The sequence below is a fragment of the Nothoprocta perdicaria genome, unplaced genomic scaffold, assembly GCF_003342845.1.
Source record: "Nothoprocta perdicaria isolate Ctin4 unplaced genomic scaffold, notPer1 scaffold_3, whole genome shotgun sequence".
In the NCBI taxonomy this organism is placed as follows: domain Eukaryota; kingdom Metazoa; phylum Chordata; class Aves; order Tinamiformes; family Tinamidae; genus Nothoprocta; species Nothoprocta perdicaria.
In genome coordinates, this window is record NW_020455532.1 from 8,522,515 (window position 1) to 8,542,809 (window position 20,295).

Here is a 20,295-nt window from a genome sequence, read left to right on the forward strand (position 1 = left end):
CCCGTTGGGCTGCGCACGTCCCCATGTCCCCAGAGCTGCTGCGTTCACCTCTCCACTGCCAGAGCTCATCATTACACCCTGGCCACTAGCAAAGGTGACCCCAGACATGGTTTGCTGGTGACTTTAGCCTCCTTAGCTTTCTTTTTTTTTAATATGTCACTTGTTGCTGATGCTTCCTGGATTAACAACTTCCATAAAAACTGAATTGGCTTGAATATCAAATAATTCACACACATTGATACTCCTTGCCTGTTCCTTAATCCATGACAGATGGTGCACATTTTGGRGAGATTTGGGACAGAGTAGTTCGGCACTAAGGATGCTTTTACCTGTTGCATTCTTTTCTTCTCATGGTTCCCAGAATGCACGATGTATCTGATGGCTTGAAACATCCTCACTTTCTTTAATGAGCCCAGAAGACTGTTGAAATAAKCTAAACAATTTCTGATCAACRATTTATTTTAAAAATGGAGTGTTTTGTTTGTTTTTGTGTTTTCTTTTTTTGAGTGGGGAGGRAGGAGGGCAGAAGTCTGGAAGTGATCAAAATACCACATTCTTTTCCACTTCTGTTTTCCACCATTCCCTATTTCCTTGCAATCTTGATCCCATCAAGGGACACGAACGCAGCTCTGTGCCTGGGAATCTCAGCGGAAGGCTTTGTTTATAGGAGAAGGCAGAATATGGTCGTGGAGCTGTGACGACACCACTCTGACATGGGCAGCTCTCGTTTCAGAGAGAAACGGGCAAAGCATGCGGGTCAGAATCAGGGCATTCCTTCCCAAAATGACAGACCATGTCCTGGAGCTTCGCAGGCTCCTGGAYGGCTCTTTGTGCTGTTTGTTCTTGTGGGATCGCTCGGTGCACTGTCAAGCATCGTAGCTGCTCTGTGAATTGGTTTCCTCTTCTTATCACCTTTTCAGGGCGCTCTCAACTCATTCTACAGTTTTACCTTAAAGATTGCTCCAAGCTTGTCCTTCCTCCTTGTGGTCACTGTGATCACCCCATAGGCTGCTCTCTGACTCTGTTCTCTGGTGCAGAACATGGAAGAGCTCAACAAAAATCACTGTAACTCCCTGCAGACCAAGTGCACAGTCCYCAGCAGGCAGCAGCAGCACGAAGCAAATCTGAACCTCCCGTTGCCCAGCACAGCAACGTCATTAACAGCAGTGCTAAACCAGGCAGGAGAGCACAGCAGAACCACAGCTGGATGCAAGAAACAGCAAAAACATCCCTAAAACAAGTGTATTAATCAACTGGAGTGAAAACCAGAGAAAAGTACAGAAAGGCATGAAAAGTCAGTTGTGGCTTTAGCTAAGCGGGTCTCTTCAACCCTATAATACAGTCCGTCATCCAGGCCAGGCATTTATTCTGCATGCTCACTATGGTGGGATTGGAACAGTATTTATTCCTTTATGTATCGCCAGCACCCCAGGGTGAATGTCCAAGGGTGCTGGACGTTCCAACCAGTCTTCTACCTCCTGTCTGAAGAATTGGACAAGATAAGATAAACTTGACCCTTAGCTAGAAATTCAGGTGGATTTCCAGAGAAACAAAAATGTCAACTTTCTTTCAAAAATAATAAATGTTGAAARCCATATATTTTAACCCCAAAATGTTAACATTCCAGGCAAGCTGAAAGCTTTTTTGGCATCTTAATACTTTCTTCYTTGCAAGAAAAAGATACATTGTGTGGAAAATATTGCTTCATCTCAAGCTGTATTTTCCTACTTAAAGAGTTTTGATTGCAAATATTTGACTAGCCCTTGTGGAGATGGTCTTAGATGAGGAGGTCACTGTAAGGACGTGTATGGAAGAAAGGAAGGACTCTTCTGACAGATGCTTTTGAGGAGGTTGCTCCCAGGACCAGACACAYAGGATTAGGGGGTTCAGGTATGGCAAATAGTTAATAGAAATCTTGTTTAAAATGCAAAGTTGTATATCATGCTGCAAGATTGCTGAAGAGCTTTGTTGTTGTTATTGCTACTCATTGCGTGTGTTGCCTCATGGGGTTGTTCTTGTGGTAGGCACTTGTATCCTCGCAAGCACATGACAACATTTGGCCTTCAGACCCTGCAGTCTAAGTGCTAGTGTAAAAACTTTCATCCTCTGGATTTCTTTCAAATATGAGTTGGAATAAATACAAGAAACCTTGAGTCTTTGCTGGACCAGCRGAGCAATCTCCTGAAGCAATGGTCTGGAGAGCTGATATCTTGGCATTGGAGCCCTCCCACACCAGCTGCATCCCTAGTGAGGCCAGGCAACACTTGGCACTCTGTGGTGAAGTCATTACCGTTACGTTCTGGTAATTAATAATGTATGACTCAGATTAGTTTCTGTCAAACGATACATCTCTGAAAAGCAAACTGGCTTCCTGGTGCCAGTTTGGAAACAAAACAGAATTGAATCAAGAGGCAGGGCTCTATCAGGTCAGYTTAGGGCTCAGCAGCTACACTGAGTACAAGCACCTTTTGCTTTATCAAGGTCTTTTTCTCCTTCCTTAGTGCCTCACTATAGTCATCAGGGTGTTTCCTGCATGGTTTCTCTTGGTATTTTTTTTCTCTCTTCCTGCACATGTTGTCAAGAGGTGTGTGTGCACCCATCACAACAAGCAGCTCAGGTTTTGGGGCACCCCAACAGGGTGTCTCGCTAGTGGAGCTGGTCCAGATGATGCTCTTGGTCGGCTCGCAGGCAGGTGGCAAACCTGGGGCACAACGACTCCGAGGCCCATCTGGCACGTGGAGCTGCAGGACAAGAGGAAGGCTGGTTTTACAGCTGCCTTCTGCTCAGCAAGATGGCAGGTTGGAGGAGCCAAGTCCTCACCACTGCTCACTTTGCATGCAGCAGACGGGAAAGCTCCCAYGGCTCCAGTAGAGATTGAACCAGGTCCTCTGCAAATATCCTTCATGTTCCCCAGTTGAGACGAGCCCACTTATCCTGTCCTTCACAAGCTTGCGGCCTGTTGTGCCCTTGCAGCAGGGACCAGCTGTCCTTGCAATCCCTCAGCAAGGCAATTGGCATTGAGGGATCTTTTCAGGAGCAAGCCACACACAGATGTTAGTCCCTCACATCTACAGACCTGTGCACCTCTCCGCTGTGCTGGGTGAAAGTCTTGGCATGCGGCACTCAGACAGCTTGTCCTTTTGCTCTTGGTCACCCAGTGCTGCCTCCAAGGGGGACAGGATATAAGGAGGTCAACAYCACAGAGGGGCCTCTGATATGGGCAGGAGCAGCCAAGAATTCCTCTGCCCCTGGAACAGCCTGAGCATCACAGCAGCATGGACACACATACATGCTCAACACACAGCACTGTCTTGCCCCATAGACTTTCCCCCTTAAACCTGGGGGCCGTGCTGACCCCAGCTCCACATTTCACCCCCAGATAAGGCCACCGTCCGTGGGAAGAGAACTTGACGCACTTGCACGCAGCCCCGTGAAACCGCACGGCGTCAGGAGCGAGTGCCCTCGTCCAGGCTGCGCGGCACAGCCGAATGCCGAGGCGCAGCTGGGGTGAATCCAAGCAGAGAGCTCAAGAGCCCCCGGGGCGCTGCCCGCACGAGGCACCAGTAACAGGTGGAGCCTCGCGGGGCCGGGGCCGCTCCGGCGCCAAGGGAGCGTCTCGCAGCGAAAGCTCCAGCGCCCGAGATCGCAGGCAGGATGTCGGGGCGGCCGCAGCTGCCGGGAGATGAGGTTACAAGGCAACGCTAAGCGGAGATCTCCGCGAGGAGGAAACCGATGCCTCCCGCCCCGCTGTAAGGTAGCCGCCGAGCGGGAGCTGCTTGACATCATCAGGACGAGCGTTGGATTACAGCCGGGAGCAGGAGAACACGCCCCTCGGCCCCAGAAGTGCAACTTCATTTAGCCGCCCTGCAAACGAGTGAGGAAGCTGTAAGTCCGAGCACGGCCGTGACTAACCTGCCCGCTCGCCAGCCCTGGCGGTGCCAGCCTAGGGTGTCTCCGAGCACCGAGCCCTTCGCCAGCGGCCTCGCTTGGTGGCCTGGGATCCGAGCAGCAGCCGGAGCCTCCGTGTATCCGTAAGTACTGCCTGGGTGGAGGGTCGCGGCTGCCGGCATCACCCCGGATGCCTGCGGGACCACRGCCACCTGGGCAGGCGGCGAGGAGCCACCGCGCGCGGCGCCCGTTGCCAACGCGCCACTTTCCTCAGGATAGAGTTAACTTCTTGCCTGCCTCTGAGCAGCGAGACATTTCTGCTGCCCACAAAGTGTAGGTGGGACGTGCTGCTGAATCTCAGCTTTCTGCTGCTCGGAGGCCGAGCGCAGCGTGGCTGCGGGGAGCGCGCGGACGGGGACACGCCACGCTGGGAGCGGGCAGAGCACACGGGAATGGCAACGGAATGAGGATTTCTGCCCCCGCTGGGGATTTGTGGCCTCATTTCTGACATTTGCCCATTTATGTGGGGCAGCTAGCCAAAGTTCCTAATAGCACCAGGGGCACTGATGGTTTTCACAGAGCCCGTGCCAGTCTGCGAGGCACTCGCCATGCCCAGGCTGCTTGCTGCCATGCGGTTTGGGGTGAATCCCTGCTTGGAATCAGTAGGAACTGCGACGCTCCCGAAGCTCCTTGGTGACCTGCTGGCACGAACGAGAGCTTTGCAGTGCGTGTCAGCGGAAATGGGCTCCGAGACTCTCCGGCATCCAGCTTTCCAAGTGAATGTCTTAAAAGGCAAAGTCTTGGATAAAAAAAGAACGGTGGTGTGGCAGCAGCCTCGGGAGGTTTGCAGCATTCCTCCACCTCCAAGCTGCGTTTCTTCCTCTCCCCTCTCCAGTTTCCTCCAAGCTGCTGGGAAGCCGCATTGAGCTTTTATGTGAACCCAACACCCTGGGCCTGAAGAGGTGTTTAAGAAACTTTTCCATTTGCTCAGAAGGGGTAAAGGAGCCCAAAGAGTGAGTGCTCAGTGCAAGCCCTTTCCCAGAAGCCAGGTCCTCGGCGGCTGAGATGGTGGGACAGGCTCTTTGGAGACTTGCAGGTGTCAARCAAGCAAGAGGAGGGGATGTTGCAGCAGTGTGAGAGGACCCCAGGAGAGGGGACATCTCCAAGCCCCCTGAGCTGGGTGCAGGGACAGTCCAGACGCCCCTGGCTCTGCCCTGCTCACTGGTGGGCCCGATTCAGGCGGCCAGGGCTCCCCTTGGCTTCTCAGACCCGAGCTGATGGAGGCCAACTGTGCTAGTGCATGGCCACCCAGCTGGGAAACGCTCATATTCCCACTCRCAGGAGGGACAGAGTTTGGGAAACAAGAGGAGCTCCTCAATGGCTCGGTTCATTCATGCTGCAGGCACAGATTAAATGGCTATTTACAAACGTGGCTAAAGCAGCAATGCTTAAAATAACTGCAGCACGGAGCAGGGCACTCCGGTTCCTTTAGCAGAGCTCTGCAGGGACATACTGGCTTTCCAAGCCATCATTTTCAAGGATACAAGGATGCTCAGATGCATCAAAGAAGTGGAAACCATTAAAATATAGTAGATAAGTTTCCATCATGGGTTGCTTGAGAGTGGAGACCTTAAAAACCAAGGGTTTTCATAAACATGTGTTCACAGACGTGTGTTTTCCAACTGCTCATTGTTTTTATACTCACACTGGCAATTTCTAGCTTGGTGTCATGTCACACAATGAGCTAAAATGCTTTTTTCCTTTGCTAATTTTGTATTCCAAAGGAGAATAAATCTGCTTTTAAGCCCACTCAGAGCAATATGCATAGCCACATAACCCTCGCCTCAAAAATATAACTGTGAAAACTGCTTTCCAAGTAGCCAACAGTTCCTGGACCTCCCACACTTCAGGGCTGGCTCTTGCAGGGTCCTGCCACGTGTCAATCTCTCCCAGCCTGTCCGGGCAGTCCATCACCAGCTCTATTTTATAGAGAGAACCCAAAGAGACCAAGTGATTTTCCAGGGGTCACACAGATCTGTGGCAGAATCGCCAGGCTGAAGCTACAGCTCCAAGTTCAACAGGGAACATGAGAAGCCACAACCCAGCTTTGTGTCTGCCCCTCTATGCCCCCCTGCTCCGAGGCTCTCATTTCACATTYCTCATTTCACAAAGCCTGATCTTTGAAAGTTTCCCCACTGCTGAGGGTTTCCTTAGCATGACTAAAGCCATACTTAGGCCCTGATTCAGAGAGCTCAAGACAGACCATTCAACACAGTATCCTGTTTTCCAAGACAGAACRGGAGCAAAACTGCTCCCAGGACACTCTGAACTGGACTAGAGAAAGCCAAGTCAAAGGGAGCTGCTACGAATGCTTATAGCAAGGTGGGAACCAACTGGCAGCTCTAGGCTATGGCAGGTACTTTGTCCCCAGCTACTCAAGACAGAAGATACGGGCAGGTAGAAACCATCGCAGGACTCRGCGTGAGCCTTTGTGCTAGAGCAGCCCTCTTGGACTACGATCTATGTGTTCCCTTGCTGCAAAACCTTTGCACTATTCAAGCCTGCAGGCGTTCGTGCTTTCACACCACTGGTTTCTGGTTGGTGCTGCACGTTCATAAATTCTTCCCTGCCCAGCAATGCTCGGGAGAAGCAGAGTGCTCTTTGTCACTTCTCCCTGCCCACTTGCATGCGGACGGGCTGCTGGGCACAAGCCATCGCCTCGGGAACTCCCCGGCAAGCCCTGAAATGCCAACATTTGTTGATATTTGCAATGATGTAATAGGCCAAACTTATCCTCACTGGCATGTCATCAACTTGCCTGGAAATACGGTTTCCACAATGGGTAATTGTTGCACTCACTGCCACTAGATATGCCTGGAACTTCAGAATTTTTTTTAAATAGAAGTAAGGTACTTACCTAAGTAATACAACTACTTTGGTTAGAATCAAAATGATTATTTTTTTTTAAGGATTATAAAACCTTCTGTTTTGGGACAATTAGTAACTGATAAAAAATATTCCATTACAACTACAAGTTTGCACCTCTGAGGCCAAGGAGGCAGCTACTGTTTTGCAGACAGGATACTAAACGAGATGGGCTTTTAGTCRGCTCCGGGAGGACAATTCTCATTCTACTCAGCGATGATTTGGCCTCTTGTTCACCCGTGAGTCAACAGATCTGAGGATGACCGTCTCTCTGCCACCACCACCACCTTGTCCGAGACCAAAAAGGATTTCCTTTCTGGATCAAAAGCAGCACCACATCTGCTGTACAGAATGATGCTGAATTCTGCCAAGACACATTGTGAAATATTTTCAAACAATGCTGAGAGTGCTGCGTTCGTGTCCTTGTTCCTTTCGGGCAACAGCTGATAAAAACAGAAGGATTCCATGTCCAAAGTGATATATATTTTGCTGATAATGYCCTTGTAATTCCTTCCTGATCAGGTTTGGATATTCAGCTATCCAGTGCATGTTTCCAGAGGTCCCCAAATAATTGAGTTTCCTCAAATCCTCTCCTTTGAGTGACAACAGGGTTTTCCTTTCACATCCCATTGGGAATCAGCTTGCTCTGAAGGGACAACTCTTCCTTTTCTAGTGGAGAACATCCCAGTTCCAGCCTGCCTTAAGCCTCTCTTGGCACACRGCCATATATTTTGAGATGTCTTTTTCTTTCCCTGCAATAAATCTGTAGTGCTGAGGGTTTAACTGTTTGGGTTCTGTACCACGTGAGCCAGGAACGCCAAGGAGGAAAACAAAGAATTGTGGATTGTCCAAGCTGGATTTCTTCCTTCCTGCTTTTGTTTGCCTGTTTTGGTGCCCCAGAAGGGCTACACATATTCCCAGAATTGCGGGAATCCTGTTTCTTTTCCGGTCTGGTGTTTCCAATGAACACCTCACCATAAACACTGTAAACACTAACAAAATTGTATTCTGCAATCCTTGTGTCTTTGGACTTTGTCACAGTCGTACTTAGTATTTTCCACCTCTGTAGACCCGTCATCAGCAGATCTCCAAGTGCTTTACAAATATTTGAAGCATCTCGTGAGGGAAGCAAGTATTAATAGCTCCATTGAACAGATGGGGAATGTGTCCGTACACACGGGAGCAGCAAGTGCCCTGTCCTTGAAGCAGCAACAGAGCCAGCAAGCAGTATCAGGCTCCTGCAACCAGGCATTTTAAAAAGTGGGTTAAAAATAAGGAGGAAGGCTCAGAATCTGTCCTAGTTTGGAAGCTGATAGGACATGACAGCAGAAGAACAAACTAGGTTGATGAGCTAGAGAGAACTAGTTACTGCTTACATTAATAAAGTTAATATCTTGCTTYGTGTTCTTTAATATTTGTTCTTGGGACAGAGAGAAAAAAAAAACAATCCATGATGTTCCAAAAAGTCCAAAAGCTGAAGCAGCTGCTAAAATAAGCAAGTGTCCTGTTGGCCAGGCTCTGCAGGTCAGGAGATTGCAATTCACCCACAGATGTTAAGGCCGCAGAGGAAATGTCTCTGAGCRGGGCTTGGGGACAAAATGCACAGCTGTACACAAACAGCAAAGAAACCCAAGCAGCGCCAGATAAAACTAAGCAAGGCAACTAAAAATACTGAGGAAACTTCCCCTGTTGTCTCCATGAGGCAGATGTGGAAGCTTYGTTTCTTTGAATGCCAGTGCCGATGCCAAGCACTGTTTGCTAGGGCTCGTGGCAGAGSCTCTGGTGGGTGCTAAGTCAGAGGGTGACAGTGAGCAGCCCCAGGCGCCCAGGGCACCCCCAACAAAGTGGAAATAGAAGAAGTAAAACCAAGGGGAGAACTAATTTGGTGAACGTTGTTCTTGGTGCTTACAGGCCACATTGCTAGTATGCAAATCCTGCGAGCATGGGCCTCACAAGCACCTCCTGTCACAGAGCCCTGCAGCTCTTGGCTGGTTGTCCCCAAGCCCAGCTTGTGGCCTTGGGCAAAGCCCTGCCAGGCCCCACCTTCCCTTTGCTGTTCCATGCAGACATTGCAAAATCAGCTGCACTTCATGCTTCCAAACAAAAGCACAGACATCTTGCATTTGTTTTCTTTTTCATCCCCAGAAGCTGCTGCCTTGCTGTGTACGAAGCTTACCTGAAGCCATGTCCAGAAGGAAAGTCAACTAAACCAGGTAGGCTTTCACACTGCAGACTGATGTGATTTTTATCCCCAAAGAATATTATATAAGCAGGAAAGGGGGTTTAAGTTCCCGTTTTGCAAAAAGTCATTTGACTTTCCCCTGTATTCTGAATCATTAGCTRCTAGAAAGACCCAGAGTTAAGAGGAAATGAACATCCACAGTTCTGCTGTAATGCCTTTCCTGCTGTATTTTCTCTGCTTCACGGCAACGTACTTGCACAAAACCACATTGCAACAGTGAATCTAAGGGCCGTCGTTAATGCAAACCATGCTGCAAGGCTCTCCCTCAGCAGCAAACCCTCCGACCGCACCGAGTGCTCTGGGAGCAGTGGGAAACGCAGCCTGTGCAAAGCCTGCTCTTTCCTGCAGGCTGCCCCTATGCTTGCACGGGAATAACATCATTGGGGTTTGCCCAGCACGCAGAACCAACCCAGCTGGAAAAAAMCAAGATCAGGAATTTTCTATTCCATCATTTCTAGAGCACCACTTTAACTCACACCTAGGTGTCCTCTCCCCAGTGACTTTCTGGGAGGGTATTTAACTTGCCTGCAGGTTGCAGAAGTTGCTGTCACTTAACACAGGCTGGTGCGTTAGACAGGTGAATCAATGATGCTTTCCCTGTTCCTATCTGGGGTTAGGTGAGTTAAAATATCAAAAAGGCTGTTGATTTAACTGCAGTTTTGGAGTTAGTTTAGCCACAGCTCTCTGCAGACCTGTTATTAACCCCCAATGCTTTTTATTCCTATGGTATGCAAAGCACCAATAGCAACATCTCAGCCACTTAACCCTTTTCACAGCTCCAGAGCATAGATTTTCCTATCTCCTCTCTCAACTTTCCACGTGAATACAGTCCCTGCCTCAGGCTGAGAGTTACACTAGTGATTTCTTCGGCGCAGGAACAGGTCAGAGAGGCCCCAAGGAGCAGAGCTAAGCCCATTTTCACTGAGCAGCTTGCCTTATTCCGTGATGACGGTCTCGAGAATTATCCTGGTTATTTTTAGGACTACTGAGAGCTGCCAGGGCTCTCGCACCTCGGGAGGTTTCACAGCTTCTTATCCAGCCCTGTGCACTAGTCAAAAGGACTATGCAGAAGCCTTGCTACGAGTTTGTACAAACCTGGATGAGGAAGGTCCCACACAGGTGGCTGTCAGCGACATGGACCCTGTGCTGGGCAGTCCACCCAAACTACTGATGTTTGGGCTGCTGCGGCCTGCATAGMACCTCTCCTGAACTAAACTCCCCCTTCCCAGGCATGCAAGCATCGCGCTCACATAGCAGCAGAGAGCAATTCTTCCCCTCAGAAAACAGCACAAAGTTGCATCCAATTTACTCATTTCCCTCTTGAGCATATTTAAAAACAAACAAACAAAAAAGCCCTTACCTCTAACCTTGTAGAAAGTTCTTCTTGTGCCTAGAAAGACAGCTAAGCTATCAAGAATCTGATGCCTTCTCCTTCCATTTATACCTGACAGGGGCAGCTGTGCCAGAAAATAGGCCCCAGCTGTGTCTGCTCCTAACTTCTTAACTTCTTCTTGCTCCAAAGGAGTGTCTATCAGAAGGAGCTGGGTATTTTGGGGGGTGAGAGCCTGTAGGCAAGACAGGGAATTCAAATAGGGCTGAGTAGGTGATGGTCACKGATAAAGCAATGCCCTGGTGCAATCTGAGGAGCTTTGGGACTAGTGGGTAACTTCCAGTTTTTGAGGTGAAAAACATTAGGGACTTTTACTTCAGGGGCCTGTGTGATTTGGGAGGAGCAGGAGGATCCAAAGCCATTGACATCCAAAAGGGATCCACAAATGGTCTAGATGTGATGGGGATGTCTGTGACCTTCATAGGTGGGGACAATGCAGGAGCCTGTCTCAGGCATCCCAGCAGCAGCTGTGAGCCTGACAGCTGAGGTGTGTGAAGTGACTCCTCTGTGGCTAATTTGTCTTGCAAATTCAGCTGGTATTAGATCTTCCACACAGTCATCACATGGAAAAGGCACGTTGATGTGAAAAGGCAGGTAAATAAGAAGCTGGGGGAACACACTGACACCTTCATGCTCCTTACGGCTTTGAGGCCAGCACTCCAAGGGTAGCAGGGCTGGCTCGCAACGAGGAWGGTGCTAAGTGGTTATGCAGCAGCTCCCTGGCTGAATGAGAAGGATTTGGTTCACTGCTTTTTGCTCTGCSAGGGCCAGGGACCAGTGTTGACCGGATGCTAGCACTGCACTGGCTTCATCCTGTGGCTTTATCTGTCACGGTTTATRGGTCACACAGTTAATTTTAACTCCCAGGTGCAAACGCTCGCTCTGCCCTGCCTCCCTCTATGCTCAGAGGAGCGTGTGCCTTTCCGAGGGGTGGAAAAACTCAAGTGCCCTGATTTATTAGCACCTTGAAGCTGTGGGATGTGAAAAACAAGCTCAACCTGGGAACAAAACACAAAAATACAAGTGCTGTCACGGCAACTGTCTCCAGATGCATGAAGAGACCAATTATTTCCATTAATCAACTTAGTGAGAAGCTGCAGCAGAGGCTTAAAAAGCAGCCAAGGTTGGATGCTGATGGGGAGGGAAGAGCAGAGATGGTCATAAAACCTTGGTTGCCAAGAGAAAACATGATTCCTACAATCCCTAAGGATTTGGGGAGCAGACACCGAGCAGCTGTCCCTAGCAGAGACTTAGGGTGATGCTGCCCCAGAGCAGGTGCCTTGGGTGCCTGTGCAGGGCTTAGTCTCAGCTAGTGCAAACCAGCAGAGCTGYTTGGCCAGAGCCTTGGCCAGCAGAAAGGTTAATCCTAATGAAGCAAAGGGCGCTGTTAGCTGGAGGAACCTGTGGAAACCTCTGCCCACCTTTGCCCCAGGTGTGCCCTGCTCCCCTTTAAGCTCAAGTGCATGAGGGTCTCAGGCCATAGCTAGACCTTGAAACCTTGAAAAAGCCACCACAGCTCTACCAGCGCTCCCCAACTCTTRCAGAGCCCTTCTTGATGCACGACATCTCACGCTTGTTCCCAGAGAAGCGCCAGYGGAAAATTTGCTGGAATCTCGTCTGGAAGTTGTCAGACAGCTGGTGGAAACCCCCTGACCTCAAGCGCTGGCTTCTGCCCTGCGTGGTTTTCTCCTCCTGCCTGGATGGGAGCCTCGCAGCAGATCCATAGGGAGCCCCAACATCCCGGTGCTCCCGCCTCTGTGCTCCAGCGGGCCCCCCTCTGCCCTAAACCATCTCACACCGTAAATATTTCACAAGCCCGGCAGGGCTGCGGAGTGTGCTTTGCTGTTGTTATGGATCTGGCCCTGGCAGGAGAGGCCTATTAATAGTGTCGGTGCCAAGGAGGGAAAGGGCACGGGGAGCTCAGCGCTGCGTGGAGCGGGAACGCGGCCGTGCGCCATGGCTGTCCCTCAGGCTGGCAGCGAGGGGACGAGGATACCCTGCCTGATCGAAAACACCCGTCCTGACCCCCTTTTCCTAGGGAGCTGTGCCACAACACGGATCATAGCAGAGAGATAGGAGGTTTTTACATGGCCTCAGATTTACCACGTCCTCATTCAGGGCAGCAGCACGGTGCCATCCCACACCTTGGAGGGCTCTAGGAGCGCTCTGGGGTGGCCGGGCATGCCGGCCATGGCACCACCGGGTGCCATGTTGTGCTCAGAACCCCGCGCTGGGCCGTTGGCTCCCAACTGCCGGGGCAACAGGGCCCTGCGCCCGCCGCAGGTGACACAGGGCCCGGGTGTCACAGGGCCCGGTGCCATCCCCTGCGCCCCGGGCCGCGCCGGCTCCTCGCAGGGCGGCGATGTCCCGGCATGAGGCCAAGCTGCCACACGGCCGAAAGCGCTGCCAGTGCCGCGTGGAGGGCGGTCGGTCCTGCTCCGACACGCAGGGCCTGTGCGGGCGCTGCGAGGCCCAGCTCGAGGGAGCGCCCCAGCCCGAGGAGGGCGAGAGGTGAGCGAGGCAGGCGGCGCCGGCCAAGCCGCGCCGAGCTCAGCGCAATRGCCGCGGCCTGGCAATTAATTGCTTCTTCCTGCTGTAAAAAGCGTGCAGTTTTTCCCAATGAGAGGCAGCAGCACGAGCCTGGGGAACCCACTGCCACCGCGCTCCTCGACACCGCAGCGCGGGGCTGGATGTGGCTAAAATCCACCCTGTCCCGGCAAATTCTACCCAGGCTGCAGTTTGGGCTGCAGCTGCACGGATCTAGGCTGCGTTTTAGCCTCCTGGGACATTTCCAGGCCATCCCTCCACCGCCTGGGTTATTTGCAGCGTTTCCTCTGGGCCGTCGGTGCCGGGGTGCCTTTCGGAAATGCTGGTGAGGGGGGAAATGGGATTTAGCCGCGGAGCTGTCAGGTGYACCAGGAGGGGTGTGGAGCTGACTCAGGAAATGCCCTAGTTTCTGGTGCTCTCAAACACCTAAATGTGGCAGAAACACTTAACCCTTTAATGACCCGCCAGATTAAATGGGTAAAACGCAGCCCCAGTGGCTCCAGGAGGGCTAGTTTATCCAAGCCACAAAATTTCAGAGCCAGGAAGAGCAGAGGCAGCTGCTCCTTCAGCTGCTGAATGAGTTCCCTAAGAAAATGACTGTAAGCCCAGCTTACAACAACAACTCCAAATGCCAAATCCAAACCAGCGAGACCAAGACTGTTACAACTCCAGATTTTGTTTCATTCCAGTCTACCTAAAACACTAAGCAAAAATAAGTGCAAACAAAGCAGCAGGTTGGGCAGTGGAAGATGATTTTGGCAAGGCAAGGGAGCAGAGAAGGTGCCCTGGAAATACTCGGACGCCGCACTTTAATGTGCTGCTAAAACCGAGCACTTAGTCYGGGAATGCTCGTCAGGAGCGTGCGGTTTCCTCCCTCCGTGGGCCCACAGCAATATGAAAAACAGAAACTGTGAAGCCGGCTGGTGAAACACGGTGCTGTCCATGCACTACTGCCCCAGCTCAGTGACTGCCCGTGGTGACACATTTCCAGCTGAACTACRTGGTAAGAGGGAAATTTGCTCCTCTCTTGTCACTGACTTAGACACTAAAACAGGTTTCCACTGCCTAAAACCCACTGATGGGTTCTGCACCTGCCTGGAAACAGGGAAATGCTCTTTGTAAAATCAAGTCTTACACAGAAAGCTGAGGTGGCAACTCCCACCATCTGCTCAGTGCAGCAGTTACCTCAGGACAGAAGGGACAGGTCCTCTGCCACCAATGGAGGGATCTGCCCGCAAGGCTTCAGAGAGATGTCCACCTTGCAAATCCTGCAGAAATTGCCCAAATCATAGACCTCTGCTCAAAATCCACCCTGCTCCACCTCTTTGCTGTTGGATTCTGCTGCACAAATTTGTCCAGCAATGGAAAATAAATCGACTACGCCATCTCCCGGCCATCACACAGCAGAACCACTCCAGGACACACTTTTGTAGACATATTTCCCATACTCTTTTTTTCTCTTTTTTTTGGTTTTCCTCTTTTTTTTTTTTTTTTTTTTTTAAGTCCCTTGCCAAAGCTTCCCAATTCCCATTCGTGACACTTCTGCAGATGCTACAGCACAGCTCTTGAGCATGAAGCTGTATGAGACAGCCTGACCATGGGCACAAGCTAACACAGAGCCAGCCTCCTGAATWTGCAGCCTTTCCCAGACTCTCCTCTTGACCGTTCAGTCCTAAGGTTAACTTGTGCTTATATTTTCATTTCCTCTGCTCCCTCCAGTTTTGCTTGCAGCTGTGGACACATCAGCATTGCTAAGTGTGCAACCCAGGAGTTAGAGCAGCTGCGGATAGTCAGCAGCCCCCAAGTCCCCATGAGCTGAGAGGGAGACTTGGCAGGGATTGGGAGACACTCGAACTGTCACCAGGAGAGGTGTGTTGCTTACTGAGGACAACCAGCTTGCCACATCCYGACTGGGAACCGTTTCCCAGGAAGGACAGGCCTGCTAAATCGCAGAATAAGAGATTTTTTTCCCTCTGCTTATCGTGGTCTATCACACCACCTGCATTGTTTTCTTTCTACCATGATAAAGGAGTGAGGTGGCTGCATGGCTGCTGCTCAAGCTGCGAGTCCAGCACCTGGTGTTCAACACAGGCCCTGCAGGGAAGGACACGGTGGCTTTTAGCACCCAGCAACGCTTCGGTTCCTCATGCAGCTTGAAGTGATACCAGAGTAGCACAAGTAGTTTCCAACTTTCATGACCCCTGCAACATCAAACAGTTCTCCCAACATCTGCAAAGAAATATCTGAGAGAGATGCTTCAGCCAAGACTCTGCTCCTCTGCTGGCTAAATCCACATCTGGTGCTCATTGGTAATCCGTGCAAAGAGCTGGATCACGCTGGAGCTGGAGGGCTTTCCACACCATGCTGGGCGTGAGTCATGTTTGCTGTCTGCAGAACATGGTTGTTGTATGGGACCACCCCAACTTGAGGGAGGGATTCGGGGCTTAGCGACCCAAAGCAGGTGGGTGGCGACATACAGGCACCATGCTGTGCAGTCTCCATGGTGTGACTTTTCCTGCTGGCAGGAGCTAGCACAGAGGAAAGGATGTGCTTGCGAAGCTGAAGGTGAAAGCTCTGTTAAGAGCAGCCAGATTTTAGCCTTGTTCCTTTAGCACCTCATCAATCAGGAACGTCATGCATAGCTTATAGTTTTCAAGCCGTGTTTCACAGCAGCGCCTGGCCGTGGGCTGACACACACACAAGTTGAGGGCTCCTGAGCCTGTAAATTTGCAGCAGAAACTGCTCCGGAGGCTGAGCCACACCACGTGTGATGCCCCTGCTCTCCAAGGACAAACACACRGGAGTTGGGCAGGGCCAGGGACAAGCAAGGCAAGCACAGCACCTACCGCGAGGGACAACAGCAAGTGCAGGGCCCGTCTCAGGGGCTGTCCCCTGTTTTGCTTCCATCTCCCAGCAAGGAGCAGCGTGAACACAGCAGATTTCCTATGTCAGAAAAGCAAAAGTATACACAATTTGCAGAAAAGTTAAATTTCTCAGCCTTTCGTCAACCCCAAGATGCAAAAGCCCTGAATGGCTAAAAGTTCTTTTTTCTTTGCACCGCAACATGTTTCTCATCAGAACCTATTCTTAACAGTGGTTAAGAATATTCTTTACAGTGGGGAAAACCAGAGATAAGAAAACTATTAATCTCCAGCTTCCATACAAATAAACAAACTAAATGCCTTGCACACATGGGAAAGAACCAAGAGCACCAGATTTCCGATGCAGAGGCAGCATGTGAGCCAAGACACTTGTGAGATGTTCCCAGAAGTGCTGAGATCCCTGGACGGTCTGTACTGTACAAATGCTGGCAAGTTAAACCATCAGTTAAACTGAAAACCAACAACATAAACACCAATGAGGCTGGAATAGGAGCTGGCTCGCAGCGWTTCTCCCGAGGCTAAAAGTGGCCATTCTAACCCTTTCCTTGTGCTCGGCACAGAAGTAAACCTGGGGTGCAAGGATCCAAAATCTCACAGGAGGTTTGTTCTTGATGGGATTGCACTTATACCTAAACAGTTCAGCTGGCCCCTTTTTTTTTTTCACTTAGGCAGATGCATCTGGTGGATGCACCAGCTGAGGTCAGTAGTGATCCAAAGTCTGAGAACGGGAGAACATCCACCTTCCTCCTGGGGCTTTCACACGTGTATCCGAGGCCTCCATTATTTCTTCTTACAAATTCAGGCTGCTTCAAGCCTCCCAGGCCCAGGCAGAGGCCAGACTGGCCCCCATCCACAGCTCCTGGGCACGCTGAGGAAGGAGGAGGGCTTGGGGCAAAGCTGACACCAAACTGGACCRCAGGGCTTTGCACATGGGAGAGCCCCCGTGCCAGCTTCCATGCCAGGGAAACCTCCGGCCTCGGCACGCGGTGTCCCAGCGCCTGCAGCTTTGCTGCCATCCCTGCTCTTCTGGCCAGGAGCCACTCGGGGCGAGGCGAGTGCTGTGCCCTGAACCGGGGCACGAGGAGGGAGAAGCCAGTGCCAGGGCAGGGCTGAGCTGCCAGCGGAGCTGGGCACTGCGACCAGTGCAGGGCAGGCGCCGCGGGCAGGAGCCTCCAGGCTCGTGTCCCCTTTGCTCCATCTCTGCCCCTTCCCTGCAAGAACAAAGCTGGTGGCCACTGTCTTTCCATAGAAAAGGCCTTGGCAGCTGTTGTGCCCTGGTAAAAGAAAAGTCTAAAAACTTAAAATGCTAAAAAGTGCCTCGTGTGCCTCACTATAAATAGCAGAGGCAAAATAAGGGCCAAAAACGCTGCCGAGGCGGCTCTTTTCTCCCTACCTGCTCTCACCTGGCACCATGCRGGTCACCCAACGTGACTCCCCACGTGACCGAGTTGTTATCTGAGATTTCGGTAGCCGCTGTTCTAGGAGGCAGAATTACAGCCACTATTTTTTTTCATGCTGTAATCTAACTCCAGAAAGTAATCCAACCTGCACGGCGCTACGCTTTGAGGCTCGCCGAGCATCCTTGACCTCCGAACCGCGTTTTSTCCCCAGGGATTTGCAGGCGCGTGGCAATGCAAGACCAGTAATGGAGGTAGAGTCCACCACGTACTCCGACTTCATCTCCTGTGACCGGGCTGGTCGGAGGAACGCCGTCCACGATATCCAGGGAGATGCGACCGCTATCAGCATGCGCAAGCTGACAGGGGACATCAGTGACCTTTCCATCGAGGGAGCAGGTGAGCTGCCACCGACACCAGCAAACGTAGCTCAAGAGCCAAGGCCGGGGGCAAGGCACAAGCTGTTGGGATCTAATCTCTGCTTCTGGCTTAGTTGGTTCTGGGCAAGTCTGTGATTCTCCCAGACCTAGGGCCCCTTGCAAGGAGCACCATGGGCTTGAGCTCCTGAGCACTGCACACTCCAAGCAGCCCCTTTGCTAGCAGGGTTTGCAGAGGCACTGCTGTTCAACAGCACAAGACTGACCAASAGCAACCCCAGGGCAAATTACACATCAGACCTTAGACTTCCTTGGGCAGGGTTTTTTTTTTTTAATTTACCTTAATATAGTTCCACACTATTTTAAATAACAATAGAAATAATTTTAAGCACCAGTCAACCATCTCCAAACCTTTCCCTGTACCCCTAACGTGGCAGCAATGTCATCCCTCTTGATAACTGCTAACCAGCTGATGGCTCAGGAAAAATAAACCCCAGCCCTGCTCAAAACATAGGGAAACCACCTAGTCTGTTTTCAGCAACAAGAGCCAAAATACACAGCAGAAATGCAGAGCCCTTGCTCTTTCTCCACTCTAAGCTACAATAACTATAACTATACTATAACTATAATAGCATTTTGATTTTGTAACTAGAAAAATGTTTTGAAACATGTTACCCCAGCTGAACCTCTTTAATGTCTATAACGGAGCCAAGCACAAATAAGAGCTCTTCCAACAGAGTGACTAGGTTAATCACCACAACGTCTTAAAGACGTTCCTGGAACCCTTACAAGCTGCACTTACTGTTTAGACAAGGAGAGCACATCCCATCTCAGAAAAGGATAATGCTGTAGGACTCCYGTGTCTATGCACCTTGGAGTTATTTAAAATCCTTGCAACTTCCTGACACCTCCAATGCTCCCTCCCAACATCACCAGCTATTCTGAGAAGTTTTTGCAGTCTAGGGCCATGAAGGGAGAGCCTGATACTCTTAGGCCAAATAGCTGGTCAGAGGAAGCTCTTCAGCTGGCAATTTGAGTAAAATAAGCCTCAGTGATGATTACACTCCGCTGAGGACAGAAGTGATTAATTGTRCTTTATCCCCAATCTTCCCCGCTGCAGAAAGCCAACCAGATGCCTCTTCTCCTGAGAAGGACCCTGGAGCAAGACCAAAGGGACAAGACAACAGTCCCTCCCCCTGAGAGCCTGCAGGGGTGGGATGGGGCAGGAGGAGGGACATGCTGTAAACCTTGAGCAAGAATTTACTATTGAACCTGCAGAAGAAAACTACCATGGAACAACACGTTCTCTGTCAGAGGCCTCTGCTGCAACTATTGGCCTCAGAGAGCTGCAGGATGCTGCACAAGGAGTGGCACCTCCAAGAGACTTCTGCTCCTCTTCYTAACAACTTAGAACAACAGTGGTTGTAGTGGTATGAGCCATTCTCAAGATGCCTTAGCTGCAACTTTCCTCTATAGGAAAACACAATTTTAGTAATAATATACACAGACTTTCCTGTCCAAGGTACCTTCTTATTTCATAGACTTAGACATTATTTATGCTTTGTTTCCATAGATTAGGAGCTTAGATTTGGGGTTTTTCTAAGTATCACCCTTATTTTGCATCTTAGATCTGAACTGGCCTGTCTGCATTGCCCCTAGTCACAGTGGGCAGCAGGGAAGGGACCCGGTCATGTTCATGTCAAGCACCACTCACCTGTGTTGCTGCCACTTAGCAATCAGAAAAGGACCAAAGTGCAGGTGTGGGGATGAGCTCCACATCCAGACCCAGCAGCATCAGCCACACAGGCATCTTTTTCTTTAGGTTTTAGCATTTTAAGATATTGTTAAAGGGAAGGGAAGAAAAAAAATGCTGTTTTGACTGTTGCAGTTGAGGTTTATCCATGCAAGCTGCTAGCTGAGAAGTGTTTATCTACAGAAAGATCTCACCCCATTTTCTTTTTGGAGACATGTTTTGTGTTAAAGATGGTTTGATAAAACTATATATGCTGTTGGAATAAATAACACAGCCTTCAAGTATTGAAGTTGAAGGTGTTTTTCTGCCCAGATCTCTCTCCATGCTCCATTCTGCCTTCTAGCAGGTTGAACTGCAGGGAGGTTATACCAGCTTACGCTACAGGAAGACAGGGAGCTGGGATAGAAGAGTCCCTTCCATTTGGGTCCATGAAACTCCTGATGTCTGCAGCATCCTGTTGGAAGCAGATCTAAAGCCAGGCACAGAGGGTGCTGAAAAGTCAACTTCAACTTTCCCGAGGTTTGCTGCAAGGCAGGTCTTTTCTCATGAGTGTTTAATTTTGTTTTGGAGCTGCTCCTATACATTACTGTTATTTTGGTCAAGTACAGTAAAGCCAGCTTAGGGTTTGGCAGGGTGGCCTGGTGGAAACATTCCTGGTAGGAAGCAGTGTCTTCTCTCACTCTGGAGAGAAAGAACTTGAAGTTAGCAGTACTAGTCCCAGCCCCAGAAAGAAATAATTCAGCCAGAGCTTYGGAGGATGAATACAGCCCAGCTGGGATCTACCACCAAAGCAGTTGGACAGACTGGGGCAGGGGCCAGGCAGAGCTGGCCTGAAAAAATATTCTCCAATAGTGACACACAAGAACAAACATCTCTTTGACAGGCAAAGGAAGA

General features: G+C 50.4%; 1 protein-coding gene and 1 long non-coding RNA gene across 2 annotated transcripts; one reads left to right on the plus strand and one right to left on the minus strand.

Moving 5' to 3' along the window:
- Nucleotides 1-1,874: 1,874 nt before the first annotated feature.
- On the minus strand, nucleotides 1,875-10,452 carry LOC112949742. Its single transcript, XR_003249872.1, has 2 exons — nucleotides 10,416-10,452; nucleotides 1,875-3,864 (listed from the first exon to the last, which is right to left on the minus strand). It is a non-coding gene; the product is annotated as an uncharacterized LOC112949742 (long non-coding RNA).
- PKIG (cAMP-dependent protein kinase inhibitor gamma) lies at nucleotides 4,011-19,682 on the plus strand. The gene is made up of 4 exons (XM_026042189.1): nucleotides 4,011-4,031; nucleotides 8,959-9,026; nucleotides 17,486-17,670; nucleotides 18,769-19,682. Exons 3-4 carry the CDS (start codon nucleotides 17,520-17,522, stop codon nucleotides 18,846-18,848), a joined length of 231 nt encoding a protein of 76 aa, XP_025897974.1. The 5' UTR covers nucleotides 4,011-4,031; nucleotides 8,959-9,026; nucleotides 17,486-17,519; the 3' UTR covers nucleotides 18,849-19,682.
- The last annotated feature ends 613 nt before the right edge of the window (nucleotides 19,683-20,295 follow it).